Source organism: Thunnus maccoyii, chromosome 3 (genome assembly GCF_910596095.1).
Source record: "Thunnus maccoyii chromosome 3, fThuMac1.1, whole genome shotgun sequence".
Classification (NCBI taxonomy): domain Eukaryota; kingdom Metazoa; phylum Chordata; class Actinopteri; order Scombriformes; family Scombridae; genus Thunnus; species Thunnus maccoyii.
In genome coordinates this window covers 16046080-16061912 of record NC_056535.1, presented here as the reverse complement: position 1 = coordinate 16061912, position 15833 = coordinate 16046080, and the positions used below count along the sequence as shown (strand labels likewise).

The 15833-nt window shown below is 38.6% G+C and overlaps 2 protein-coding genes across 7 annotated transcripts; one reads left to right on the top strand and one right to left on the bottom strand.

Moving 5' to 3' along the window:
- Positions 1–210: 210 nt before the first annotated feature.
- On the bottom strand, positions 211–7847 carry LOC121893781 (zinc finger protein Eos-like). 6 transcript variants are annotated; one of them, XM_042405839.1, is made up of 9 exons: positions 7732–7847; positions 6561–6618; positions 6358–6462; positions 5280–5534; positions 4644–4811; positions 4405–4554; positions 3988–4119; positions 2884–3024; positions 211–2763 (listed from the first exon to the last, which is right to left on the bottom strand). In XM_042405839.1, exons 2-9 carry the CDS (start codon positions 6598–6600, stop codon positions 2138–2140), a joined length of 1617 nt encoding a protein of 538 aa, XP_042261773.1. In that variant the 5' UTR covers positions 6601–6618; positions 7732–7847; the 3' UTR covers positions 211–2137. The 6 variants fall into 6 exon arrangements, with proteins under 6 accessions (XP_042261773.1, XP_042261768.1, XP_042261771.1 ...); XM_042405834.1 differs by having other exon boundaries at positions 211–3024; positions 7732–7846; XM_042405837.1 differs by lacking the exon at positions 7732–7847 and adding an exon at positions 7282–7568 and having other exon boundaries at positions 211–3024.
- Positions 7848–9834: 1987 nt separating this feature from the next.
- rhebl1 (Ras homolog, mTORC1 binding like 1) lies at positions 9835–15732 on the top strand. The gene is made up of 8 exons (XM_042407543.1): positions 9835–10381; positions 11538–11609; positions 11722–11789; positions 11960–12042; positions 12893–12949; positions 13051–13098; positions 13808–13889; positions 13992–15732. The coding sequence occupies exons 1-8, from the start codon at positions 10330–10332 to the stop codon at positions 14082–14084; spliced, it is 555 nt and encodes a 184-aa protein (XP_042263477.1). The 5' UTR covers positions 9835–10329; the 3' UTR covers positions 14085–15732.
- The last annotated feature ends 101 nt before the right edge of the window (positions 15733–15833 follow it).

The window sequence follows — 15833 nt, the reverse complement described above, 5'->3', positions numbered from 1 at the left end:
ACCTTCATGAAATGAAATCAAAATATCAGTTCTGATAAACATACAGGGAAGATCTTACTCATCTAGTCATTTTTCTACACCACACAAAAGTTTATGGGCTCAAGTCAAGTTAGGGGATCTACGTCAGTCTGCCTATCTGTCCCAAACTTACTTTTGAGGCTGTTAATATGAAGAACATGGAGATATATATCTGATCTAGAAGTGGTCTGATTATCAACACAAATTCTGTTTATTTTTGTGCCCAATTCTGTTGTCTAGATTAAACAGGTTAGCTTCCTGGACAGTACAAACATGAAAAACAGATTTAGGTTTAGAACATCCATCATTCTTTATACATGTAAAATATGATAACAACTAATTGGTTGTCATCAATCCATTGAAGAGTATTTTTCAGCAGTGCTATCAAGCGTATAGTAAATCTGATGGTTCACAAAATTCTCCCTATTGTGCTTAATGAGTGCAAAATCTAACTGTAGCCTGCAGTGACTGAAACTACGATTTATTGTTTTAACATGGTAACCAAGCGCTGACTGTGTTCTTTCAACTCACACATTTCTCTTGACATACATTTCAGATGCTTCTGCACTGTATTACCAAGACAGGACAGTTTATTGTAAATAACAACTGATTTTGGAAAAACAACACGCCCCATGACTGGAGACTTTCTAAATGTGTTTTCCAGGAAAACCTCTGATAAAACATATTTTTTGGATTTAACCCGTGAGGACGGTAGATTACTGCCACTCAACACTGCACTCATTCATGTCATAGCAGCATGTGTCAAATGCAACGCATATTTAGTCTTTGATACATTAGCAGAATTGGTTCTTTGCCAACAATTCAATGAAAATCAACCCTACATTTTTGTTGAGCAGGATGAAATAACTATTGTGCAAACCTTTAAGCCAGTGTCTTGGATACAACTTGAATACTTAAATTATTGATCTCCAAGATGATTAAAATCACTCACAAAGATCTGCTGTTTGAAGACACGACATCTGGTAGTTGATGTCCTTAAGTCTGGTCAACAAGGTTTGATCAGGGTGAAGAAAGGCACAATACAACGAGATAATAACACCAAAATCATTTTAAAGTATAGCTTAAATTAAAAGAATGTTTGTTTGCAGTTTGATGTAGTTATGAAGAGGAATCTCAGAGATCCTAAACTCTTCACTAATCTCTAAAATTGTGGCAGTGATACTCCGTTACTAGTGAGAGAAACGTGATGTTTTCTCACATTGAGAGAAATGTGCAGGTCATTAATGTATTCTATAAAATAGTTTAATATAATCATAGTATTCTGGCAGGTATCAGTGCAACAAAAGCAGTCATAGAAAAGAAAAAACAAACAGATCATACTCAGCGCCACACGGCATTCACACAAATAAAGGCCTTCATTTTTCACTTTACTTCCAAAAAACACAGGGTCTCTCACGTTCTCTCTCACACACACACACATACACTCGCATCAGACCCCCCCCCTCACTTACAAACAAAAAGTGCGTCTCTAATTCACGGACAACCCCTCAAACACATCTATTTGACTAAGACCTGGTTCTTGAGTTTGGTCTGCACTTCACATCGCATTATAAAAACCACACTGTGAATAATCAGCGCCTACTTGGAAAAAAAACTTGAACGTACGGTTCTTCAGGGAATCAATTCATTGAAAAAGTGCTTTTAGAACAAGGCATTAAAATCTAAACAGATTCCATCAACTTCACATTTGACTTTTTAATGTTATATCTGTTAAAGAGCACAAGAGGGGAACCTTTTCAGGTTATGGACTGAAGTCAGATTTGTCTACCACAATTTGTGCTTCAGGATTGAATCCTGAATTTTGGAGCAAGGCACATCTGCGGATGAAAAAGTGCATTGGCTCTTCATCTATACGTTGGAATACATTTGATTAAAAGTGCATTTTAAATTGATTCATTGTTCAAAGTGCATTAAAATTTTGTCTGAAACACATATGTGAGCTTTCCATTCATAGTACATACTAACGCTATCAGTGCCTGTTTGGGATACTTCCACGCCATCACTGCCCCTTTCAGCTCCTGTGCAGACCAAACCCAGCCAGGTCCTTGTCTCAGTGTAAAAATAGCTCTAGGTGAAGCAGGTTGTCCACCCTTTATCCTCAGTCGAGGATGTGCTCTCCGCGGACGATGTGTGAAGAAAATTCATAGCGGTCCTGGCTCCGGTGGCCACAGATGTTACACTCAAAAGGCTGGCGAAAACCGTGGCAGCCCATGTGGATAGTAAACATGACGTGGTCCAGGAAAAGCACACGACAGTGCTCGCATCGAAAAGAGCGCACGGCTCGACCCTCCCCGTCTACGACCCGGAAAGCTTCCCTGCAGGTGGAGGAGGGTGCTGTAGGTGAGCTGGGAGTTGGAGCGAGGGCAGGAGGCGGGGGTGCTGAGTGACCTCCGTCCTCTCTTTCCACCTCCCTGTCTTTGGCGTGGCTGGGGCCGTGTCTGTCCCTACTCCTGTGGTGTACAATCAGAGGAGGCGCTGGGTTATGGTTGTGAGAGTGGAGGAGATGATGGCCGTTGTTACTGTGCAGGGTCGGAGTCAGAGCAGTACTGTTGCACGGCTCATCTGGCATGCTCTCTGTGTCCGTAGAGTCCTGGCAACCGTTGCTCGGCGAGGACGCATGACTTCGACCCACAGGAAGGTCTTCATGACCTTCTGCTGCCTCTCTTCCCCCTACACCTGCAGATCCCAGCCCAGCTCCCGTCCCTGTACAATCCAGCCGCGGGCCTAGAGCGACAGGAGTGTGAGCCGAGCTGTGGATCGGCCCGAGTTCTGATAAACATGAAGGGTGAGTGGTGGCATGGTGTAGAGGCCTCAGTGTGTCTGATACCCCTCCTCCTCCGTTACCTGCTAGACCTGCATACTCTCCTCCCAGACCAGTAAAGTGCGGGGCTTCAAGATCCCCTGGGTGCATCTCCCCGTCTTTATCCAGACCAGCACTGAGCTCATAAGGTGCATCTCCAAGGTTGAGACGTATGTGCTTCTGTCCTGCAATAGAGAAACACAGTTTTTTGATATTGTACTATGGAAGCCTCTCACAAAAGCATTTTCCCAAAAATTATTATTTGGGCTTGGCCAAGTAAATCAGCAGCCTGCAGTCCAAGGTTTTTGGATTCATTGTGGATCTGGTAGTTTTAATTCAAAATCAAATTTTTATTTAATTTCCCTCCTGAAATGCCAAAAGCATTTTAGTTAAGATGGCTGGCATGGATTCTGTTATACAGAGTCTAGTTAGGGTGATCTAACCTGTTCTCCCAGACAGGGTTGCACAGTGCAGGACAAACAAGACTAAGAGTCTACAGTCATGCTAGAGACTCTGAGAGGCTGTACTAGGTACTGCAGTGCTGATGCTCATGGGAATGTAAGAATGTAGTTTTGCAGGTACTTGGTTATTAACTCAAATATTGGACAATAATAATTTTGGCCTGATGATGATGCTAGATAATAAGACACCAAAGTGTCTTATCAGAGGATCACAAAGTCATTACAATTGATCCTGAGAGGGGCGGGAATGTCTACACAAAATTTCATGGCAACCCATTCTAAGTGGTGGACCAACAGACAGACCAACCAAGTAAAAATTTAAAAGGCAATCAAATTATAGTGTGTAATAAAGTTTATGAACTGTCACTATTCACTTTAACTGTTTAGGTGAAATGAAATGTCTGTCCTGAGCCTGCATTCACTATTGTGTTGACCACAACTCCCCGGAACAGCTATGTGCAACAATAAATGTCCAAACAAAGCACAGAATAAACAGTTTCTGATTCACTTTGACATTTGGTTTGAAGTAATAGTAAATCATACAGTTTGTGACAGAGCTACATCAACTCCTGAAAGCTGGATGTCATATCACTAAGATCAATCCTAATGCACATGTTGTCCAATTCAAGCAATGATTGCTGCTTTCTCAGTTTCCTCAACCTGTCCGCACTGAGACCAAATGCTCACCTACAAATTTTTGTGGTGTGGATCTCTTGCGTTTGGTGATGCTGTTGGCGAGCCGATCGATAAATGCCATCTTGTCTGAGGAGGGTTGCAGTAGAGAGTCTGGTATAAACTCTAGCTCTCTCATCTCCTCTCCTGCACAAGATACAAACATATTGTTGTATTTTTTAGGTTCTCAGCAATCCTAAACGTTGTAAGCTGGTTTTCATTAGACTCTAAACCAACATTTGGATATAAAGGTGACTGTAAGTGATGGATTGTGTGCATTACATTGTTATGGAGATAGATTACATTTCTGCATTAGATGCTACTACAATCCCTTTGGAAACACAACATATTGTGATTTAGATGACTGTCTTACCTGAGCAAATGTTTTACCCCTCTGACATAGTATCTCCATGAATGTTATAAAACACATACCTGGATTCTGAGCGCTGGTTGGCTGCTTTGACTCCAGGCTCTGCAAGTAGCTGTGGCAACGCTCACGGTGCTCCTCCAAGGTGCTCTGCTGCTTGTAACTACGGCCACAATAACTGCACTTATAGGGCTTTCCTACAGTTGGAGAGGACACTGGGGACAAGGTGGGAAGATAGCATTATTATTGTCTTTGTCCACTATTACACAAAAATGGTCACTTATCAAGGTTCAATCTTTCCTACCTGCATGAGTGCGAAGGTGGCCAGTGAGCGCATCTCGTCTTCGACAGGCATAGCTGCAGAAGGGACATTTAAAGGGTTTCTCCCCTGAGTGCAGCTTGATGTGACGGAGCAAGTTACCCTTTTGAGTGAAGGAGGCACCACACTGATTACACTGGAATGGTCGCTCACCTGTGGAAAGATCAAACCTGTCAACCCAACTTCTCTGACTACATCTATAGTGTCTGGCACACACAGATCTATCTGTTAAATTACAAGTACATGAGGGCATTTGAAATATCATCCACAAGGGCATTTGAAATATCATCCACGATCAGATTAGTTTTTTTCCCCCCACCATTAAGTCTTTATTAATGACCTTTTTCAGATAGGTTTAAATAAAGTGTCTGCTGCCCACATTTAACATTTTTTCAAAAAAAGCTTATGAATAAAGTTATCTGTCCGGGTCTTCATTCATATGAATATTTATATTTCTTATTCAGTAAATCAATACTAAGTATTTTCAACAAATATTCCACCCCAATTACACACTAAAACTCAAAATCTTTTCTATATCTAACTTAATCTATTTAACAAAAAGCAAATTCATTTTATGTTTTCTCGCAGAGAAGGCTTATCTCAACTCCATGGATCAGTCACCTGTATGGCTGCGTTTGTGCACCATGAGAACATTAGGCCCAATGCAGATCATTCCACAGATGTCACACTTGAGCTTCCCATTTGGCAGTCTGGTGGCTCCAGTTGGCATGGTTTCAGGATTAGTGAGCTCCCTGTAGCCACCAACAGCCTCGCTTCCCTGTTCTGCACCTCCTTCCTCTACCCGCTCCCCTCTTTCATCCTCAGTACTGCGACCTGGGTCTTCATCACTGTACAACTCCACTTTAATGGAGTTGGCTACAGAGGCACAAGAGCAAAAACAAAAAAAAAGGTCTTCAGTGAGATAATCTGTTGACCAATATGTTGACAGACAAATGAGGAAGAGGCACAGAAGAGTAAGAACAAGTTTACATGACATTACTTATGTGATTAGAGTAGGGCTGCCTCAGTAACGGCAATTCATTTTCATTAATTTTCAAGTTGATGCAATTATGCTTTAAGATATCATCGCTTGTGTTACGTGTAATCTAAATAGTACATTAATTCTAAAACTTTTTGTACCCTTGTGTTTCGTCATGAACCAGTAGACCTTTTAGAAGTTCCCATACATTTATCAAACTATGTTTTACGATATTTAATTTAAATTCAATTCAATTTTATTTAGATAGCACCAAATCACAACAGATGTTCTAGTTCTAGTGGTTCTAGGAAAGTGGCCATTTGCCTTGACAAGTTGCGCTGAGAAGTACATGTGGACAAAGCAATTTCAGTCTTTATTCTGGGTATTTGAAGCTATTCTGGTTTCTGTCTTATATCTCTTATATTCTTTACAAAATAAATAGATATTGGCTGTTAGTCTCATTTTCATTCAGTCATAGACATATTTTTTGACATTGTCACTAAAGCTGCAGAATAACTGCACAGATATTGGTGGTGGAAAACCAAGCCATGACAGCTGTAGTTTGAGGAATGTTGTCATGTAATTGAACAAGGACTGACAGATAACAATGATTTGACATAATACAACCTCCATAATTTCTGCACCAGACATGATACTTTTGCAATGTGGTCTTTTCCAGACAACTAAAACTGTGGGATTCACACTTATTTTCTTACTGACCACTGAGGGAGCGACTTGGAGAGGTCTCCTTGCTGTTGGGAGTGCTCACTGTTGGACCTCCAAGGGCCCCAGAAAACTCTCTCTCCATTGAAGAGTCTCCACTAGCTGCACCCAAAAATAAAACAAAAGGAAAACTTGTCATTTAAACATGGCGAGAATTGAAGTTAATAATACAGTATGCGTGATCAAATAAGGAGCCATACCTGATATGTAAGACCGGCCATTGCAGTCATCAACATCCATACTAGTTCAAGCTGAATACTGAAATGACAGTTATGTCAGAGGTAAATTATCTTTCTCACACACATTCAGTCATGCAGCTTCACTCATACATTAGAAAACCTCTGCAATCCCCATTAATACACAGGAAAATAGACAGTAGTTATGACTAGAGGTCAAATTTGACATTACATTATGAAATGAACATTAAGTTAAATTGGTATTGCAAGAACAGTTAGATGACATCAAAAACTTTCAATGACCAAAAAATAAGAAAATAGTGAAAGCTAGCATAAATATTAGCTATCTGCCATTAACTTGTCGGTCCAACTAAGTAAGGCATAGCTTCATTTAGACTGCATCATTTATTGGTAACATTAGCTCCTAACAATAAATATGATGAAGATTAACGCTAGCTGGTGTAGCTATGTTAAGTAATCGTTACAGAAAATAGTTTACAAGCAGCTAACTTAGCGCCAACTTTAACCTTAGCGGCCACAGATCAGCTGATTGACTCAGTTATAATTTGGTTGACTCATGACAACAGTGATAAAGTAACTCAATATCAAAACTAATATCAAATTAAAGAGACAGATAAGTCTGAAGTCCAGATTGTAAAAGATAAAGATAACGTTAACGCTGCCAACGTTTACATAAAGGCAAGTTTACGAGTCGGCCTCGGTGGCTAACATAACGTTAGCTTACTGCATGTGATGGAAATTACCGTTAGCCGAGTTAGCTAAAGTCAACACTACAACGTTACAACAGTTTGCCATCCTCGACAGCTTCCGAAATAACATGAAACAAACTAACAGCTATGTCATATGGGCGATAGCGCAATGTAGATAACGTTGACTGGTGCTACTAATCGATTGACTGTCGCTATATTGGATATACAAGTCTCTACGACTCTTTGTTTAACGCTAGCATAACAAACCAACGTTAGCCTGAACTATCTGAGCTAGCTAGCAACCACAGCCAATGTTTCCTAAACGGTTGCTATGGCAGCCACCGCCTCCCTGAATGCTACGGCTAGCAGCTGGTTAGCTCCACCTCGCTCTCCGTGGCCTGAAAGCCTTGAAGCTTAACGGAGACAGACGACTTTTCAAGTACTTTTTAAAAGATGTCCAGTCCCCTCAGTAACTCGTGCATTACCTGTCCCTGTCAGGGCCGTTTCAGTGAGGTTATTCTGTTCTTGCATCTGCCTGTTTATGACGGCAGCATCTCCGGCAGCGTTCACCTAAAGCTCCAAACAACTTCCGGTTAGAGCCCAACTGTAGCTGTCTATTAGCCAGCAACAATGAGTAATATTCAACTTATCACAATGTGTTCATTTATTCACAAATCAACATCAACAACATTAATAGATTTTTAAAATTTTGTATTTATTTTTTTGTATATTTCTTCAGCTTACTACAGTTAAGACGGTGTAGGTTATCTCCATGGACATAATAATAATAATAATAATAATAATAATAATAATAATAATAATAATAATGCATTAAATTTTTACTGTACTTTTCATTTGCAGTGAACCTAAAAATGCTACAGTGTTAAAAACATACAGCATAAAGAAAATAAGAGTTAAGATGAAAAAGCCTTCCTGAACAAAAAGATTTTTTAAAGCCTGTTTTAAAATACATACCTTTGTAAGGTCTCAGTAGTTTAAAGTTCTAATAGAAATGCTTTCATTCTAGTGGGTCCAAATAGCAGTTTCAAAGATCTGATCACATCCAACTTCCTTTGTCTTGGCTCATTTATATGTGAACATTAACCACACCATTGTGGTTTGTGTTGTGCCATTGTGATGCTTCTTGGACTGTTAACAGTAGGCTGGGATCCAGGACGTGCCAAGAGTCTCTAACAGAGCATCACAAGAAACTCAACAGCCTTCCTTACCTACTTGTCCCATTCAGAGTATAGTTTTAGATTTTTAGTTTTGTTTCTGTGTCATGCCAAACATTTGGGCCATCCCACATGGGATTACAAGGCAGCTCTATTTTACAAAACATGCATCTTCCAGTAATACATATATAAAGCATATACAGAGGCAAGTGGGAAAAGAAAAGAAACACAAACAAAACAAAAAGTGAAACAATACAAAAGTCCCAAATGAGAGTATGAATAACTTTCTGTAACTTTTCTTGAGAATAACTGTACTGTAAACATATGCCAGGGTATTTTTTTTGTTGTTTGTGCCAATACAGCCACCCGAATTTCGGTACCAAATGATGCATGCCAAAATTATATATAATTTTTGACACCACAAACTGAGGAATATAAAAGTATTTTCTACACAACCCTTTTTCAGTTATAAATAAGCCAAACTTTTGAAATGCATCAGTTTGTCTTAACAAATGTCAGCTGTATAAGAACTTTGCTTAAAAACTTGCAAAATGATAAGTCAGTCAGGTAATACCTGATCAAAGTATAAGTAAGCAAATATCATCAAGTGCTGGCAGCGTAGTTGCTGGCATTGGAGTGAATGACCAAACATACTGATGTTACCTCAAACACAGGCTTACCCTCACAAATCTCAGGACAATACAAATGCTAAAAAAGCAAGTGTAATGTAGGTGTGGGCATCAAAGCATTTAGTATTTTAAGTATTACACTATTTTTCACGCACAAGAAGTAAGTGAATGTATTTACTGTTTGCATGTGTACTCTCAGCTTAACCAGCAAACGCTCAAGTCACCGTATATGGGCCTAACGTCCTTACCATCTGAACATTTTTGCTATAGTCATTAAGATGGAAACCCCCTAGATTTGTAAGAAAAAGGCCCAGACAGTCTCGTTGGATTTATTCGACATTTTCCATTCAGTGACACATTTCCCTTCTCTTTGTCTTATAAAGTGATAGCAAAAGAAACCCCATTCCACATATTTACAAGTCATTTTATTTGGGTAAACATATTTGAGTATCCAGTGAGACAAGACAGACAGTGAGAGAGAGAGCGACAGAAAGGATTAAGAAAGAGAACTAAAGGACAGACAAGAAAATATAGAAAACTGTAAAGGTAGTAAGCTGTGGCATTGTTGTGTCCCAAACATATTGAGTCTGATGAAGAAACTGGCTTGCGTGCATAAATAAGCATACAACTTTCTGTTTCATTATTTTATAGACAGTCAGATAGGGATACATTGAGTTACTAAACCTCCTCTGTACATGCTCTTTAAATGTAATAGGTCTGAAGACCACAGTCATGTTGTCGGGTTGGGGTTAAACTTTCAGCGGTGATTGTCGCCTGAAAGTCAGTCTGGAAAAGTCCACAGGATGGCTGTCAGAAACATGCTGGGACGCACAAAGAGTGACCTCTGCTGTACAAATTGGCCAGAAAAAAAAACGTCCATGTCAGTTCTGACGTATTAGCTGGTTTTACGACGGTGTGCTTACACAATGACAGTTTCCGTCAGTTTGACTTGCGAATCGTAACCGCGTTGAACGAGCGTTTTTCCGTTGCCAATTTCACTTGCGACGACAATTTCGTCATTTCAAACTATCGATCGATATCGATTAATATAGCAGATACAGAGAATAGACCAGTTTTTTGTGATAAGTACACGCTGTACTTGCTGTAGTTGAACTCTGAAGTTCCAGCTCGAGGCCCAGCGGAGAGCTCGAGCGGCAGCTCCGAAAAGTTTGTTGTTGTCACGTGACGTGAGACGAATGTGGCGATAAAAGTTTGTTTAGATAGTAAAACTAGGTGGCGTACTACATTAATAAAACCTGTCCAACACCGCTTCACCACAATGCCTCAACCAAAATACCGAAAGATTGCTGTGATAGGTTACAGGTCTGTAGGTGAGTAAAGCAGCCGAGCTCGTGCACAGCTAATGTTGGTGTGCTAACCGGCTAACATGCTAACGTCCTGGCTTTGTTTTCCGTGTATCAGGCTGACTCTAGTAACGATAGCTTGCCGCTGTAAATGTTGATTTGTGTTACACGTGGTTGCTGAGAAATTGGTTATTCAGCAACACGGAACAAAAATCAGCCTTATCTTGTTGTATAGCTGTAGCCATATGTTAGTTGTTGCAACCTGGTGTGCGACAACAAAGTTTCCCCAGCCGGTGAGATCCTGACATGGTGTCAAGTGTTGTGTCTTTCAGTCTTTTAGTCTAGCGTGACAAACATAGCTAGTATTTAAGTATAGTATGTGTATGTTGTAGTATGTAATATATAGTATGTAATGTCCAAAAGGAAAGAGAATTAGCCTTTAACGACATTTACCAACATTAACACCAGTCTTTAATAGTCTAAAACCTCTTTGTATGGCCGATGTGACCCAATAGGATTTAGGTAATATCATGGTAATATAGTTGTCGTTTTTAAACGTTTTGATCATACTTTACCATCACATACTGTATTTAGTTAGCAGCTGTTGCTATAAAATGGGGACACTATAGTATTAAGATAGAGTCACAAATTTTGATAGACATAGATACAAACGGGGTCAAACATTTGATAAATGTGGTAGCAGAAACAGTAGTGTATAGGTCTGTGTGTAGAGCACTAACGCCTCACCTGTCAGCCTGTCTTCATCCCTTGGTCTTAGTTGATGCTCTAGCATCACAAAATCTAGCTAGCAGCAGGTTTTGGTACACCAAAATCACAGCTATTCAGTTCAGTTCAATTCAGACTTTGTTAAGGACACAACTTATGAGGGGTCCATAGCACAATAACAGCTATCTAAATAAAGTATTTAATAAAGTATGATTTCTGACCAGGTCTGAAGGGGTCACAGACTTTGGTGTAACTCTTTTAACTGATAATATAATGTGTTAAAATGTTTTGTCCTGTGTAGGTTTTCATGTGACTGCATAAAACTGTCACCATGGTGATACAGCATTTGTTTGTGTTGTACCTATGTATTGTAATGAAGATGCCTGCTGTCATAAAAATGTTTAATGTTGCATTAAAATGGTAGTCATGTCATGTTATGTACATTTGCCCTGCACAGGAAAGTCATCTCTTACAATACAGTTTGTGGAAGGACAGTTTGTTGACTCCTATGACCCCACCATTGAAAACAGTAAGTGTCATTATAAGATGTTTGTAAAACATTGCAGGTCAAAAAGAAATCTGACAGGATTTTGCTATGTGTTAAGAAATGGTTTTTAAAACTTGTTCATTCCCCTCCCCAGCCTTTAATAAAATGGTCAGCGTTAATGGCCAAGACTTCAATCTTCAGCTGGTTGATACAGCTGGACAAGTAAGTTATTTATCTAACAGTAATCTGATGTCAGAATGACAAATTGCCCAGTGAAAGTATCACTTTTCCTAGAAGCTATGCTCTTCCATGTCTGACTCTGTTCGATAATGTGTCATGTTTTGGTAACAGTCATACCCAATGAAATTATAATACATCTCCTCTGTCTGTAGGATGAGTACTCAATTTTTCCACAATCCCACTCAATGGACATTCATGGCTATGTCCTTGTCTATTCAGTGACTTCCATGAAAAGGTGAGTGGATAATTGTGTTTTCACACTTGTATTAATGTTGGATACACAGTCAAAAGTCTGCTATTAGGTAGCACAGTGTGTTGTAGCATACACACTCAATTATTCAGGGATGTTGATGCTAAATAAATTAAAATTACAAACACAACCAAAGTTTGAACAGAGTATCATGTGTACCTACAGTCTATTTTAATCCCATATAGTTGTTCTATAACTAGCACTAGTTTATTATATTCCATTTTTGTTGTGTCAAAGAGGGATTAAATCAACTCTGATCATTTTAAGGTTGTAGTTTTGATGTTTTTAGCTGTATTATAATGCATCGTATCTAAGGACAAGTTCACGAGTGTGTGCAGCCTAATAGTAACAGAAGGGTTACTTCCACAGCCACAGCTGTATGAGTCATTAAGTACCAACCTCAATGATACAGAGAGGATGTAAAGAAGCAGGGAAACCTTTTATTAAGGCATCAAAACAGGGTTAAAAGACTTGTTTGGGTCAAGGAGGAACATATGAACTGGATTCTTGCAGAATGAAAAAGATATGTATTCTGTATTCATGAATCAGAGTTCATTTAAAATCAATTTCAATTAATTTGGTAATTTCCAATAGGATACATTTATAGTAGTAGAATGATTAGTTGATCAATTAGTTAGTTGACAGAAAAATAGATCATTTTGATATATTAATCTTTTAAGTTATTTTTCAAGTGATAATGCCAAATATTATCATCTATCTATATATGTATGTATGTGTGTGTGTGTGTGTATATATATAAGTTGCCAACATACAAACTAGATGTACTGCCTACTCTTAAATATTTAAAAGTACTTTGATGTCTGTCTCTGTTTAGTTTTGAAGTTGTTCAGGTTCTACACGACAAGCTGCTAGACATGGTTGGAAAGATTCAGTAAGTTTATTTTGATCTTTTAAAGCTCCATATGTCCACAATTGTATTATTTGTTTTTCCAGGTTAGTTTTTTTGTTTCAACCATAATATTTTCTTTTTAGGGTTCCAACTGTTCTCGTTGGGAACAAAAAAGATCTCCACATGGAAAGGTAATAAATAAAACAAACACTGATAATACTGTCAGACTTTTTATTTTTAAAATATACATTAACACTTAATATCACTCAACATTGAAAATATTTTTATGGTAAGTTAAGCCTTTCGTTGTTTTGGCAGTTAAAGGATAAGTCTGGTAATATTCTCTATTTTCTGTAGTGTCAACAAATCCCATGAAAAGACCAAAACCAACAATGTATTGATCTTATCAAGAAGTACTGCCTGTATAGCCAAAGGCTGATACGTCTTATTCCTCTGTGCCACAGAGCTTCAAACACATCAACTTTTTTTTTTTTTGAGTTAATCCCTCATACACTGTTCTGCTGCCATAAATATTCAAAAGACCCCAAAAAATACACGATATTTTTTTTTTGATTAATGTTTGGTAAAAACTACAGTGCCCAGGTGTTTTAGGAAATATTTAGCCTTTAAAAAAATAAACTAATTACCCTTTTTTACAAGATGTTATGGATAAACACCTTGTAGGTCTTGGTCTTTTCATGGACCAAAACAACAGTAACAAAAATATAGAATAACACCAGAATTATGCTTTAAAAGAAAAACACCATACTTGTCCCTCTTTGCCAACCTTTCTGTCACCACCCACTTGAACAAAAAGAATGATCCAAGTCATTCAGTGAGTGTCACATAAAAATAGTTTTCTGTTTTGATTAAGTGACGTTTCCATTTCATTTTTCTCAGGGTTATCAAGCCAGAGGAGGGAAAGAAACTTGCTGATTCCTGGGGTGCTGCTTTCATGGAGTCCTCAGCCAAGGAGAATGAGGTAACAATATGTATCTCTCTGCCTAGCTGCTCATCAGTGCAGTCGACATGATTATTTCTTGACGCACACTCACACACTGCTGACAATATTCTTGCAATACAGACTGCTGTGGAGGTTTTCAAGCGAATCATATTGGAGATGGAGAAAGCTGATGGGAATGCACCCTCAGAGGAGAAGAAGTGTGCTGTGATGTAGACGTGTACCCAGGACATCAGTAAGCTCGTTTGCTGAAGACAGGAGGCACAACTTCACCAGCTTGCCAATCGTGACCTCACAGACACCAAGACACTGCAGTGGAAATCTGCTGCTCCATTGTGATAACAGATTGATTTACACAGCATGGCACCTGCCCAGACAAGTGATAAACTATTCCACTAATTGTAACCGTATGGAGAGGTTTGAAAGAGAAAGGATTAATCTTTGTTTTAGACAGAGAAGCACATTTATTGAACACTTTCTTTAAATATTGAGATGTAATTTCTGACTGGGCATAGTCTTGATTTTGAGTTCAACCAAATGCTCAGAAAACAAAATAAGATTGCCAAAACACGTTGGTCCTAGTTAATTGTATCAAAACTTTCATGAACATATAATAACTAGATGTAAATCTAATGTTGAGACATTATTGGCATATGTCTCATAACTTTGAGTAGTTAATATACAGTGGGGCCTGGTTAATAACCTTTTTTAAAGACTGGTGTATTATTTCAGCAGGTTGTTTTTGACAGTGATGGAGAGTCACAGTTCACATTGCTTTAAATGTGGTGTTAATATGTCACTATTTCTCACAGATGGTGGATTTCCTCAAACACCCTGGAATGAGATTTCACGCAAGAAATTTCACTGTAGTTTCTCAGTTCTTTTCACTGTAATTTTTATCAACTCATCTTCAGGTACCTCTCACCAATGAACTCTTGAGCTGTGTCTTCATGATGGATGAATCTATTTGTACATTCAATGACTCACAATTTAGGCTCTTCTGCTAAGCAGATTAGTCTACTTCCATTGCTTCTACAGTTTTAATTTCTCTGTATTGCCTGTAATAAAGCCGTTATGTTATGGAACCCTCAGAGAAATTTAGTATAGATTAGAAAGGATCTTTGATATTATGTTATGGCCCTTTTATACAATATAAATAGTCTTAGAAATGGGTTTGGTACTATTGGTTATATTTTGAGTGATGCAGGTTTGCGCTCCCCTTCAATACAGAGTATATGCTCAAAAGTGCATTATGATAATGAACATAGTTGAGTTGCAATTTTTTAAAATTGCATTTTAACTGTGTGTAAGAAAATGGCAGAGGGCCACTGAGTTAGCTTTGTAATTTTTGAACTCATGGTTTTGATGTGATGGTTCATGCAGGCTTGAGAAAAAACAAGCCAGGATGTCATGCACTGCATTTAATTCATATTGTGGACCTATGATCACTGTCAGACACTTGAGATCCTTAATGACTTGTTCTTCTTAGCTCTTGTAGCCTTAAAAAAAAGACATGATAGACTGTGGATTATTTCACCATAATTCTCATATTATTCCTCTAGTAGGTAATTGTAACATTTTTAGTGCTTTGCTGAGTAAGTAGTTGATTGATGGATGATTTATGACGGTTGAACAGAAGCTGGTGATGCTGTGTCTTGTGCCTTACAGATATTCAAACTCCCTCATCTGCTTCCCGTCATGACTAAAGGTGCTCTTAAAGGGGTTTTTTTTTCCTTCTGTTGACTTGATCCCATGGGTGCAGATGGTGTGCACCTGAACACCAATATTCCCATGTCGGTCAATGTTAATTCAGAAATCTTGCTGTAAACAGTTTTGTATATAAATAAATCTGTTACTCATTTGATGTGTTGATTTTGGCTGCATTATTATTTAGGTAGCTAAAAGTTAAAAAGTCCCCCTCCACTCAAAAATTTATTTTGTTTAATGTTACTTCAGATGGACGTC

Coding starts and splice junctions, on each gene's coding strand:
- LOC121893781 (XM_042405834.1), bottom strand. CDS start 6,600: ATGGATGTTGATGACTGCAATGGCCGGTCTTACATATCAG. Junction 4,555..4,643: donor CCACCTTCGCACTCATGCAG/GTAGGAAAGATT, acceptor CCTTGTCCCCAG/TGTCCTCTCCAACTGTAGGA. Junction 4,120..4,404: donor AACCAGCGCTCAGAATCCAG/GTATGTGTTTTA, acceptor TATCTTGTGCAG/GAGAGGAGATGAGAGAGCTA.
- rhebl1 (XM_042407543.1), top strand. CDS start 10,330: ATGCCTCAACCAAAATACCGAAAGATTGCTGTGATAGGTTACAGGTCT. Junction 10,382..11,537: donor GATAGGTTACAGGTCTGTAG/GTGAGTAAAGCA, acceptor TGCCCTGCACAG/GAAAGTCATCTCTTACAATA. Junction 13,099..13,807: donor AAAGATCTCCACATGGAAAG/GTAATAAATAAA, acceptor CATTTTTCTCAG/GGTTATCAAGCCAGAGGAGG.